Below are 13,571 nucleotides of genomic sequence, written 5' to 3' on the forward strand. Positions count from 1 at the left end.
CTCAGCCAGCCCACACCACAACCGACCGCCGCCGCACCCAAGCGCCTTCTGGCGCCTTCTGTTTCAAAGACACGCATGCGTAGGGGGGGCGTGCCCAATACGGATGCGTGTCATATGGGCGCACGGAGGTAAGCGCCGCTCCAGTATAGGGAAGGGTGGGAAGGTGGTGCCTGCACTCAGTTCCTGGGACCTTTAGAGGGGGGTTTGGGCGGCGGTTTTATAATGGCCAAGGTGGGGATATAAATAATGTTACAACTAAAAAAAAAAAATAAAAAAAAAAAAATTCTTCTCCCTTCTCCCCGTTTTTTTTGCTACTTTTCCAGGGGGGGGGCAAGTGCCCCCTCTTGCCCCCTTCTGTGGACGCCCATGGATGGTGAGGTGGTTGGGGGAATGAAAGGAGGACGAAAGGAAGCCCTGAAGCTATAAACGCAGGGGCTGCATAACAAGGGATCCGAATGACCAGCAGCCAAATTACACTGGTTTATGTTTAAAGATTGGAAAAATCAGATGCAGCTGTGATTGGGTGAGAAGCAATAAGTTAAGGAGGGGGAAAGCTGGGCTGGGGGGTGGAGGATAGGGATGTGATGTCACAAGAGAAGGAGTTCACTTCCTATCTTCTGAACAGGTAGAAACATCAGGCAGAGCTCTCTCTGTAATATAATGTTATTAGCTGCAGTATATACACACTAACTCCCTACTATACTGCTGGCTTTCGGGGTAGAACTATTTTGGCAGGCTGTTTGTTAGGCTCTTTTTTGTTTGTTTGCAGCTTTACAGCAGTTAATCTCACTGTAGTCACTCAGGCAGCATGGAAGTCAGCCTGGGCCCAAAAATGTACCCTCTCTATTAAATAGGAATCCAGGCTGTGACATTGAGCTGCAGATACTGCAACTCATTACAGTATACAGAGAGCTGTAGTTGGAGTATACAGAGAGCTGTAGTGGGAGTATACAGAGAGAGCTATAGTGGGAGTATACAGAGAGAGCTATAGTTGGAGTATACAGAGAGAGCTATAGTTGGAGTATACAGAGAGCTATAGTTGGAGTATACAGAGAGCTATAGTTGGAGTATACAGAGAGCTATAGTTGGAGTATACAGAGAGCTATAGTTGGAGTATACAGAGAGCTGTAGTTGGAGTATACAGAGAGCTGTAGTTGGAATATACAGAGAGCTGTAGTTGGAATATACAGAGAGCTGTAGTTGGAATATACAGAGAGCTATAGTTGGAATATACAGAGAGCTGTAGTTGGAGTATACAGAGAGAGCTGTAGCTGGAGGTGGGGCTCAGTTGGTAATGAGGCAAAGCCTGAATTCAGTAAATTTCCTTTTGCTTTGCTTTACTAACACTACGTATTATACAGTAGTTCTATAGATGTAAATGTAAAAGAATGTAAATAACAAAAACCTTAAAGTGATACTGGCACGAAAAAACTACTTTTCCAAAATATTAATGTACGTAAAAAGTTACCTATAGGTTGTTTTGATCATTTTTCACTGACAGGTCTGCTTTTGTAAGTAATTGTTACTTGAAGTTCAACCTGCCAACCTGACTGTCCCTTTACAACCTGTCAGTTACAACTTCTAATACTAACGGCCTACTGCTGCACAAATATGGCAGCCCCAAATGCTTTTACATTACCTATCTGATACCCCATGTTCCTCAACCCAAGAACAACACTTTTTGCCAGCACATGGAAATGAAGGAAATCTTCAAGTGGGAAGGCATAGGGCAAAGGGACTGAACTGTCTCCACTTTTTGTGTATTTGTGACCAATAATAACACATTATTTGTAATAATTGCACATTTTTTCACTATAGCACTTTACAATTATTCAGTTATGAAGGATAAAAATTAATTTCTACAGTCAATGTTGATTTTGATTCAGGTGGTTTAATATTTTTTCAGAATTAATCACAGGCACTACTATTTAGTGCTAACATATTAAGGGGCTAATTAATAATCTTAATTTTAGCCTTAAGGGCTCATACAGATGGGTGTCTCACCCTGTGTTCACTGCAGGGAAGCACAAGACGAAACACAATCCATTCTTTCTTACAAGGCTATACTGACACAGGCAATGCAGGCACCGAACACGAGTGGAACGCATCATGTTGTGTTTTACCTGCATTCAGCTTCACTGCCCTGTGTCAGTACAGCCCTGTAATAAAGAATGGATTGTGTTTTGTCCTGTGGTCCTTTGCGGTGAAGCGCAGGTAAACTCTAACTCAGGGGAATGCATGGTGAAAGTATGAGCCCTTACTTTGTGTGTCTTCTTAAACAGAATATAAGTCTAATGTCTGAATATGAAAGGTGCAAATAACAAACTGAGGACATAGACAACTTACGGCTGGGGACCACAGGCAGACACTATCCCTTGTAATTTTACACAGAAAATCTGATGGTAGTGACATCAAGCACAAGGGACAGTATTGAATCTAGAACATTCTCTGTGGATCAGAATATTAGTCTGCTAATGTATAAACATTGCTCTTTATCTTCTAACTAGTCCCTGAGTAATATGGCAGTATGGTATAAATAATTCATAGAATTTGTATTTACAGGCAGTCACTGGAGAATATTCATGAAATAAGAAGGATCATTATAATTACTGTAATCTCCTCTGAGAATAACCTTTTTAATGTAAGACCCCACCCAAACCCTTCTTCACATTTAATTATGTTAAAGATTAATCATCACACACTTTGTTGTGTATTTTCAGACTTTTAAAATAACAGCTTTGTAACAGATGAAATATGGAGAGCATGTCCTAATTGAAAAGAGCACAGCTTTTCAAATTTATGATAAATAAGCATAACATTTTTGTACAATTTTAGTACAAAATAATACTTTGCAAAATTGGTCAAGGAGACAAACAGTAGATTAAAAAATTAAATGTGAAATAATGTTTGTTTGCCATAATGTCAGCCACCACAAATGTTACCCTTATGTATGTATAAATATATAAATGCAAAATATAGCTGCACTCGCATATTAGAGAGAGTGCCTGGGTGCACACTGCAAAAGAGTAAATATAGACTGTCATATAAAGCAGGGCACTCACAGGACTTGAAAATATGGCGAAAAAGAAATAAAGTTTACTTGTTATTCGTTTTGGTCTTCCTTGAGACCTTTTCACTCTGTTTACCTTGACAAAGGTCTCAAGGAAGACCGAAATGTTAGAATAACAAATAAACTTTATTTCTTTTTCACCATACTTTTAAGTCCTGTGAGTGCCCTGCTTTATATGACAGTCCATATATATATATATATACATATGGATAGAGAGAGATGTAAGCCATTGGTCGCAGGAAAGGGCTGAATGGTCAGATATAGAGGAAGAAACAATAGGAATTCTACCCCTATCAGACAATTCAGCCCTAAAAGTAGCTTTTGCTCGGATGCCTTCAACGGCGTCCAAGCAAAGTCTTTTGTCCTGCCCAATCAGCGAGACGACTGATATCCAAGGCTTTTGCTAATATCTGTTGTCTTATCGATCCACCACACACCGAATATTGTACGAAACAGATAATATTGGTTCTTAAGTCTGTGTCTCACCAGTTTTGACCCTTGGCCTGAACCTCACTTAGTTGCAAGTGGTTATGCAGCAAGTGGTTCAAGCTCTGGATTTCCCTACTGGGTGCCCAGAGGACCCACACATCCCATGACCCTCCTGCCCACCCCTCCCCAGGATAACGCGCAAGCACATTCATGTAGCTCTCGCACAAGGCACTGGGAACAGTGCACACAGAAAGCAAAGTTCAGGTGCGGCTGGACAGCATGATGCCCCTAGGCCAGGGCCTTTGTGACCTTGCCACAAATCTGGGCCTGGGTGGTTCCTTACAAACCAGCACTTCTTAATATTATATACAGTATGCATATCAGTAAAAGTAGCACAAGCTAGAAAAACTGTAGGCTCTGTCTGTGTGCTAGGATATATATTGATAAAAAAAACACTAACCAGCACATTCTTAAGACTTTTTAAGTGATTATCTAAATGTATTTGACGTTTGGACCTTTTACCTTGCATTTAACAAGAATCTTATTATGATTAGTATTAGGATTAAGGGGATTGCTCTGACCTATCAAACAGAGAAGCCAAAATTGCATTTTATAATTTACATGTATTTCAATGCATTTACCTACCACAGTCACAGCATCATTCAACAGAGATTCTCCAAAAACTATAATGAATAAAGTTTCATTGACATGGACTTCCTCAAACACAGCCAGTACTGCAACAGGGTCTACAGCTGAAATCAGGCTTCCGAAGAGCAAGAAATCCATTAGACCAGCATTGACCTGCGAATCTTAATAAAAAAAGAATTATTAGAAGGGATTATTCCTTCAGATGTTAAGTAATACAAGATGTATTCATACACTGTATTCAATTTAGCAAGATCATTTGATAATATGGAATTCCAATTTATGTACAATTATAAAAGTGATGGGGGTCCCTTGGGGGGTGCAGGGCCCCTGCGGTGGCAGCCCCAGTCGGCCCTGCACTCCCCCATCCGACCCTGTTTTAGTATGATGTAGACAGTGGTATTCTAAACTAATTAGTCCTTAATTCTTTTTAAGTTTTTATTTATTTAACATTTTGGACAGTTATTTTTTAAAATAATATTACACAAAAGAAATTCTAGTGCACACTATGCATATAGGGAATTATCTTTCTTGTGTTGCTTACATGTAATTGTGACATTTGCCTTGGTCTTTTTTACCATAATATATTATCATCAAAGTGTCTTCTTTGCTATTGAGTTTTTTGAGCTTGCCACAAGGAGCCTAAATGTTTACCTGCTACTAGGTACCTGGGATTTAGTTAGAATGGCCATAGCCTGTTCCCTAACTTCAACCTGAATTGTACCTGATTTAGACAAGTCTTCTGACTACTGATTTTGCTGTTGTGCCCTGTTCGCTCTCTTCTGACCTCCTATATGTTTAGCATCTGTGCTGAGAACCGCAGCTTTCAGCAGCTAGTAATCAAAAGTGAGACCCATGGTCAAAGTAAGTGGTACAGGTATGGGATCTGTCATCCGGAAACCCATTATCCAGAAAGTTCAGAATTTTGGGAAGGCCATCTCCCATAGACTCCATTATAAGAGAATAATTCTAATTTTAAAAATGATTTCCTTTTTTCCTGTAATAGTAAAACAGTACCTTGTACTTCATCCCAACTAAGATATAATGAATCTTTATTGGAGGCAAAACAATCCGATTGGGTTTAAATTATGTTTAAATAATTTTTAAGTAGACTTAATTCATGGAGATCTAAATTATGGAAAGATCCCTTATTTGGAAAGCCCTGGGTCCTGAGCATTCTGGATAACAGGTCCCATACCTGTAATAGAAAGAAGACAACTTGAAACTATGATCTTGGTGCACCCCTTGGGTTTGGGTAGCTTCAGGCGATTCTCTTCTTCAATGTGTAGCAAATGAATGCATGCAAGCATCAAGAATTAGAAGGCCAGCCACAAACAGTTAAAGCTAAAAAAAAACACACCTTTGTTTCAAAGCCTTTAGTAAAGGACCAGAAAATTTAACCTTTTTAAGGGATATATCACCATTACCACCTGAGAAATGAGACGTGGTGCAAATATATATATTTTTGTGCAGGTGACTGAGGCATGCTTTTATGAAACTGAATGCTACTGTAGGCCTTCAAGCAATTTTGCTATGTGTTTCAGCATTGTTAAAATTGTGTCCTAGCCTTTAAAAAAATATGTTGATGTCTGCTCCCATCATCATGTGTCAGAAGGTACCTGCTAATGTAGAAATGCAAGTGGCTGCACTTTTATGTTGTTTAGAGTCCTGTTTTCTGAGCTATTTAAAGGACATATAAACCCCACACACACAAAAATGTAATCAGTGAACAGCCTCTTTGAAATCTATCAATACCTGCCATACTGGTTGTCTAGAGAGGTTAATAGTAAGGCTGCAGCATCCCCTTAATCACTTAGATTTCCTTCTCCTCCTGTAACCCACTCGACCCCCTCCCTCAGGAATTTGCTTTGGCTCTTGGCTTGTGGGCATGCTCAGTTGTTCTAAACTCAGATTACTAAACACGCCCCCTCAGTGTAGCAGCCAGTGAAGAGATGGCATTGCTGGTTCCCATAGAAACTCAGCTCTAGCTGTCTGCTTCAGCTTTTTTCTCCTGAGCTCAGCTTTACCATTACAGAGCTCAAACAAGCAGAACTTTTATCAGAGACAGTTGTGCCTGTGTGAGACTGTATTCTTGATTAAATGTATGCTGAATAAGGGTCTGTGTGTGTGTGCTGTTTGCAGATTTAAATGTACCTGATTATGTATCAGAGGAAAAATGGCCACCAGATGAAAGCTACTATTTGCTTTAGGAAAATGTGATGGTGCTGGCAAGTGGAGGGGATATATGCAGTACAAATTAAGCCATTTGAGTGGGGGAGACATTCCCAACTGATATACATTGTAGGCAAATGTAGGCTTTATGTCCTTTAATCTGTGCAGTTTGGGCATCTACCTATAAAGGTCAAACTCCAAACCATATGATAATAAAACCACTACTAACTGGAAAGTGAGTGGTGTATATATATATATATATATATAAAACAGTCCACACGACAGCACCACAATCCAAAATCTGCTGCTCTGCAGCTGCCCCTGTGCACGGGATATCACATAAATATCAAAATAAAACAGCCAGCACCAAGGGTCTTTGTATTTCAAAAAATCTCTTGTGTATTATAATTGCATGTACAACCGACGTTGTGTATTTTTGTGTATTGTGTATATTATAATACACAAGAGATTTTTTGAAATACAAAGACCCTTGGTGCTGGCTGTTTTATTTTGATATATATATATATATATATATATATACAGTATATATACAGTGGTGTGAAAAACTATTTGCCCCCTTCCTGATTTCTTATTCTTTTGCATGTTTGTCACACTTAAATGTTTCTGCTCATCAAAAACCGTTAACTAAAAATGCAGTTTTTAAATGAAGGTTTACGTTATTAAGGGAGAAAAAAAACTCCAAATCTACATGGCCCTGTGTGAAAAAGTGATTGCCCCCCTTGTTAAAAAATAACTTAACTGTGGTTTATCAATTTCAATTTTCAATTTCAATATCAATTTCTGTAGTCACCCCCAGGCCTGATTACTGCCACACCTGTTTCAATCAAGAAATCACTTAAATAGGAGCTACCTGACACAGAGAAGTAGACCAAAAGCACCTCAAAAGCTAGACATCATGCAAAGATCCAAAGAAATTCAGGAACAAATGAGAACAAAAGTAATTGAGATCTATCAGTCTGGTAAAGGTTATAAAGCCATTTCTAAAGCTTTGGGACTCCAGCGAACCACAGTGAGAGCCATTATCCACAAATGGCAAAAACATGGAACAGTGGTGAACCTTCCCAGGAGTGGCCGGCCGACCAAAATTACCCCAAGAGCGCAGAGACAACTCATCCGAGGGGCCACAAAAGACCCCAGGACAACATCTAAAGAACTGCAGGCCTCACTTGCCTCAATTAAGGTCAGTGTTCACGACTCCACCATAAGAAAGAGACTGGGCAAAAACGGCCTGCATGGCAGATTTCCAAGGCGCAAACCACTTTTAAGCAAAAAGAACATTATGGCTCATCTCAATTTTGCTAAAAAACATCTCAATGATTGCCAAGACTTTTGAGAAAATACCTTGTGGACCGACGAGACAAAAGTTGAACTTTTTGGAAGGTGCGTGTCCCGTTACATCTGGCGTAAAAGTAACACAGCATTTCAGAAAAAGAACATCATACCAATAGTAAAATATGGTGGTGGTAGTGTGATGGTCTGGGGTTGTTTTGCTGCTTCAGGACCTGGAAGGCTTGCTGTGATAGATGGAACCATGAATTCTACTGTCTACCAAAAAATCCTGAAGGAGAATGTCCGGCCATCTGTTCGTCAACTCAAGCTGAAGCGATCTTGGGTGCTGCAGCAGGACAATGACCCAAAACACACCAGCAAATCCACCTCTGAATGGCTGAAGAAAAACAAAATGAAGACTTTGGAGTGGCCTAGTCAAAGTCCTGACCTGAATCCTATTGAGATGTTGTGGCATGACCTTAAAAAGGCGGTTCATGCTAGAAAACCCTCAAATAAAGCTGAATTACAACAATTCTGCAAAGATGAGTGGGCCAAAATTCCTCCAGAGCGCTGTAAAAGACTTGTTGCAAGTTATCGCAAACGCTTGATTGCAGTTATTGCTGCTAAGGGTGGCCCAACCAGTTATTAGGTTCAGGGGGCAATTACTTTTTCACACAGGGCCATGTAGGTTTGGATTTTTTTTCTCCCTAAATAATAAAAACCCTCATTTAAAAACTGCATTTTGTGTTTACTTGTGTTATCTTTGACTAATAGTTAAATGTGTTTGATGATCAGAAACATTTTGTGTGACAAACATGCAAAAGAATAAGAAATCAGGAAGGGGGCAAATAGTTTTTCACACCACTGTATATTGGAGCACTGACTGGGGCATGCTCGTGAAACTAAATAATATTAGTGTACCTCCAAGCAATTTTGCGCTGTGTCTCAACATTTGACTCAGCTTCTGACAAATCACAAACCATATGGTCAGTCTTTGTGTAGCCAATTTAAAATGTACTAGTAAACTCTTTGTAGCAACTGCATTAATATCTATTGCTGTGCTAAATTAAGACACAGAAACTGCTGAAGAAGACACAGCCTATCACAAGCAATGATTTATTGCATTCTAACTGTATGGCTTACTAAAAGGAAATAATGCCAAGAAAAGCAAGGGCTGTATTTTTTATTTACAACTTTATAAAAGAAATAGAAAGAAAATCATACATATTTCTAAAACAACTTTCTGTATCCGTATAGTTGAAAATTTCTCAAGTGAAAAACTGATTTAAAACATATTAATCTGCTAGGTTCTTTCTATAGTTAAGCTTTGTATTAAATTGTATTATTTGATGCTTTCCTCTCCGGCACTGTCCAAAGGTGACTTTTAGAATATAAGGCAGGTTATTAATTTTCTCTTTTAAAAAACTAAAATTAAATCACTTTTCTTCAATGGACAAGTGTATACATTAATACCTACGTATACAAGAGTGTATAGCTAGTAAACAGGTTACCTCCCATGCATCCACTGGAAATGTAATTTCAGTGTATCTATAGCTAACAACCTCTGTCTTTTCCCCCAATTTATTTTCTATTAATCTCCTGGCTTCCAATTAGAATCTCGCTCACTTTCAGCACAAGATTTATAACTGGCACTATCCTAGCACAACCATGGTCCCGCTCACTAACCTATGCGAACAGGGCTTGCACAGGAAAGTTCAAACAAATGGGCCAGTTTAATAATACAGGCTAGCTCCCTCAGTTCTGCCACTGCTAAGCATGTGCCCTTTGGTGTCCGTAATATGTATTAGGAATGCACCAAACCCACTTTTTTGGTTTCGACCGAACCCCCAAACCCACCCTGAAGGATTCGGGTGAATCCCGAACTGAATCCGAATCCTAATTAACATTTGCACGCGTGGCAAAATCTTTTTCCTCTGCCCGTTTAACCCTTTCTGAATGCTAATTAGCATATGCTAACTTGTGCTAATTAGGATTCGGTTTCGGTTCGGCCGGGACTGTGGGACTGCGGCCGAAACCTAATCCCTCAAAAAAAGCCTGGATTCGTCCCAAATCCTAAACCAAATCCTGGAATCGGCAAATCCCTAATATGTATCTAAAAAATACAGCCCTGGTCACATGTTTACAATCTTGTGCTGTAAAAAATATTTAGAAAAATCATTCTTGACATTTACTGAAAAAAAAAAAACCATCCCCACTATATTCTGACAGCGACAAAGTCTGGTTATCCACCAGGAATGTCAAAGTCGGAGTTCCCATATTTATTTGTCCTTTTCCTATTTTCAAATTCTGTTGCCATCTGACTTCAACTGGCGTCACAGATGTGCAGTCCCAATGTCTTTTATGTATCTCTTGTAAAACCTGCCTAATATGTTTTCTTCTAGATCCAACCTGCTGCTCCTCTCTTCATGGGTGTCTAGCAAAAAGAAAACTTGGAAAAAAAATCACTTATTCAAGACATTCCAGATGAGTTATATGATAACTTTATCCACTGGAAAATGTTTGTTCGTGGGTTTAACACACAGGTACTCATGCCCTACACTAGTGAACTAAAATTCCTGACAACCCTATGGCCCTGATATTAAAAAAAAAAATTTTCCCATTAACATAGGTTTTTAATAGCTTAGTACTGTCTTACTATTACAGAGTAAAACAAATAATAATAATAGGACACTACTGAAATATAGTTAATGGGTAAATAAAATGCTGTAAGTGCAATAATTTTGCAAACATTATAATGTAAAATGCATTAAGGGTACAATATTTTAAAAAAAATCAAATATGAAAGCAGCTACTTAACTACTTCTAAATGATGTAACTAAGTGAATGACTCAGTAGCAATTTGTTACATTAAGACACTTGAGTTCTGGAGGGAATTGCCTCTTATCTTAATATGAAAGGTTCTTAGATATTAAAGTAATAAATGTGGAACAATAACATTCTCATAAGTGTCTCAGTCTGATTAGCCATCAGCCATTACTTCGAGAACCAACAAGATTTCTGTTCTGTATTTGTCAGCCTTGCTGTATCTCCGTCTAAGATGGATCAGAGTAATATATTTCAGCATATATTATGAAAATCTGTGTAACAGTATTGCAAAGTTCATTGCATGTTCATGATTTGGCTTCTTTCATTTGACTCAGTACTGCAGTTAGAAAAACATACAGCTCATACACATTTGTTGCACCCTTCCTGTATTGCCAAGCAGGGGAGCTCCAGCCCTGAGGTAAATTGAGAAACTTGCCTTAGGCAGCAGCACTAGTGATATGCAAGTCAGGGTCGGGCGCGAGTCAACGTTTTGTTGACCCGCACATCACTAGCGCTGAGGCGTGGCTGAAACAAGGGTTATTCCCTTCTATAATTCCAGCCATGATTCAATCTTTTATATGCATGACTGTGAGTTCTCCATCCTGTAAAGAACATCCCAACAAAATGGCACATAAAAATACAGTAATGTGTAACTAAAAGCTATATACAGTATATATGTATATATTAAGACAACATTTCCCATTTTCTCTCTGCATCATTTATCTTACATTATCTTTGTTTTCTTTTTCTGCGCTGACATTAGTAACAAGCTAAAATCATTTACAGGTGAACATTAACCTGGCGATATAGACTTTTGTTTCACTCTAGGCTGCACTTCACATAAAAACAGTCCATTTAGGGCAGTGGCACACGTGGAGATTAGTCGCCCGCGATAAATGTTCGTTACCACGGGCAACTAATCTCCTTGACATGCCATTCCACCGGTTTCCCAAAGTCATTTGAAGTTGCCTCTCAAGGAAACCGAAGAGACACATATGCCATCCCACCTGCGATTTACATTCTTGCCAGTGGGATGGCATTGCGGGAGGTTAGTCGTCTGCGGTAACGAAGATTTATCGTTGGACAACTAATCTCCCCGTGTGCCACTGCCCTTAAAATAATTAGGTAAACTATTCCCTTTTACAAGGTGGGAGAAGTGAAAAGAACTTAAAGCAATCATTACATTGATTAAAAGCTTCAGTTTTCTCACCCAGCTAAAAGAGCAGAAAAAGAACATGTATACAAAATGGCAGGATCTGTCTCAGTTCGTTTCCCATTATTGCAAAAAGGCACACCTCCATGTTTTAGAGGAATTAGCCCGATGATTGGCATTTATTGTAATAGCAAGTGATTTGAGATAATTACTGATGTTCTGTTGCAATGTTTTTTACCTATATAGACATAATGGTAAATGTGTAATTATCCTGAATCTAACCAGCTCAAAAACAGGAGATGTCTGAGGCAGTGAGAGAAAGTAATCCTTCCATAATATGTGTAAATATTTGTGTAAATAACCACTTATTACTTAAGTGTTATGAAGTTCACTTTCATAGAACATGGATAGGTGTGTAAAAGTATATACTGTAAAAAAGTATATACTGGGGTTTGTTTGGAGGGGCTGAACCTTTGGTCTTTTTTCAACCCAACTTAACTGATGAGAAAAGCATGAGAGAAAAGCAATGAAAACAATGTTAAAATACATACTGTATTTTGAATATTAAGGCTGAGTTTCTGAACTTGCCTAATGGCATTAGCACCCTTGCTGGCCGTTGTACCAGATTCCATATAAGATATCTATTTGCAATTAAAAGAAGCATAAATGCAACCACAGAGTATGGAATTTAGGCTCAGTGTTCACTTTTTGATATCACACTATGGCTTTGGTTTGGGCTGCAAGGAGCCTATTGTGTGTACAGGGTTGCATTATTTTTTATAAAAAAACAAGTGAACCATGTATAAAATGTTACTGGTGTTTGCAGCTCCAGTTACACATCATTCAGAAATATACAATACAGCTAGTTGTTGTACTTAGTGTTCGTAAACAGACATATCATTATGACATTTTTATAACTTGTATCAATGTGTGTGTTTCAGTCACAAATCTTTACTCATAATACCATACAATATTTCTACTCACTTAACATAAATGGGTTGTATCAAACATTCTTTTGAACTTACCCATAAGTCCAACTAATTTCACTCCCCATAGGGCGGCACCAGTGGCAAAGGAGTTCCAAATTGTTCCCACTACAGCATACATCAGAATTGCACCAATATTGTCAAAGAACAGTCGGCTGGGCATAAAATAACCAGAATCCAATACAATAGGAGGAAGAAGGAAGAGAAAGAACATATTGGGTTCCAGCTGGAACTGTGCCCTCTGTGCTATGGCCAATACAATCCCACCAAGGGCCAGACCGAGGATAATTAGCAAGCAGCTCTCAGGAACCACTGTGGTCACTTTTCTGGAAAGGTGGAATACTGCAACAAAGAGTAAAAAGAGATTAGAGAGTATGTTATTCTGCACACATTGTGTAGTATTGGGCACAGATTGGGCACTGATTATTATCCTAATTCTTAAAGGGATTCTGTTATAATTGTTATGGTATACTTTTTATTTCTAAATTACCTGTGCACATAGCAAAAAATTCACTCTACCATTTAAAATTGTATATTTGAACCAACAAATGTATTTTTTTAGTTAGAATATTTGTGTTTAGTCAGGCATCTTAGTGCATTGTGCTTGAGTCTGAGCTTTGAGAAGGAGCCAGCGCTACACATTAGAACTGCTTTCAGGTAAATTATTGTTTCTCCTACTCCCATGTAACTGGAGATTCAAGCCTGACTTCTTAGGGCTCTGGTACACGGGGAGATTAGTCGCCCGCGGCAAAACTCCCTGCTCGCGGGCGACTAATCTCCCCGAGTTGCCTTCCCTCTGCCATCCCACCGGCGAACATGTAAGTCGCCGGCGGGATGGCAGACGCGGCAGCGCGATTTCGGGAAATCGCCGAAAAAGACTCGCGAGTCTTTTTCGGCGATTTGCGCGAAATCGCCCCGCCGCGTCTGCCATCCCGCCGGCGACTTACATGTTCGCCGGTGGGATGGCAGAGGGAAGGCAACTCGGGGAGATTAGTCGCCC

The 13,571-nt window shown here is 39.3% G+C and overlaps 1 protein-coding gene and 1 long non-coding RNA gene across 2 annotated transcripts in view; one reads left to right on the forward strand and one right to left on the reverse strand.

Moving 5' to 3' along the window:
* The window catches only part of slc9a5 (solute carrier family 9 member A5), a 78,384-nt gene that overhangs the window by 47,822 nt on the left and 16,991 nt on the right, over positions 1-13,571 (reverse strand). The window contains exons 2-3 of the mRNA XM_002931691.5: positions 12,611-12,913; positions 4,145-4,308 (exon numbers count right to left, since the gene is read on the reverse strand). Coding sequence (XP_002931737.2) covers positions 4,145-4,308; positions 12,611-12,913 — 467 coding nt within the window. The remainder of the gene's footprint in view (positions 1-4,144; positions 4,309-12,610; positions 12,914-13,571) is intronic.
* LOC116410411 lies at positions 590-4,368 on the forward strand. Its single transcript, XR_004222373.1, has 3 exons — positions 590-625; positions 2,563-2,641; positions 4,150-4,368. It is a non-coding gene; the product is annotated as an uncharacterized LOC116410411 (long non-coding RNA).

Source organism: Xenopus tropicalis, chromosome 4 (assembly GCF_000004195.4).
Source record: "Xenopus tropicalis strain Nigerian chromosome 4, UCB_Xtro_10.0, whole genome shotgun sequence".
NCBI classification, from domain to species: Eukaryota; Metazoa; Chordata; class Amphibia; order Anura; family Pipidae; genus Xenopus; species Xenopus tropicalis.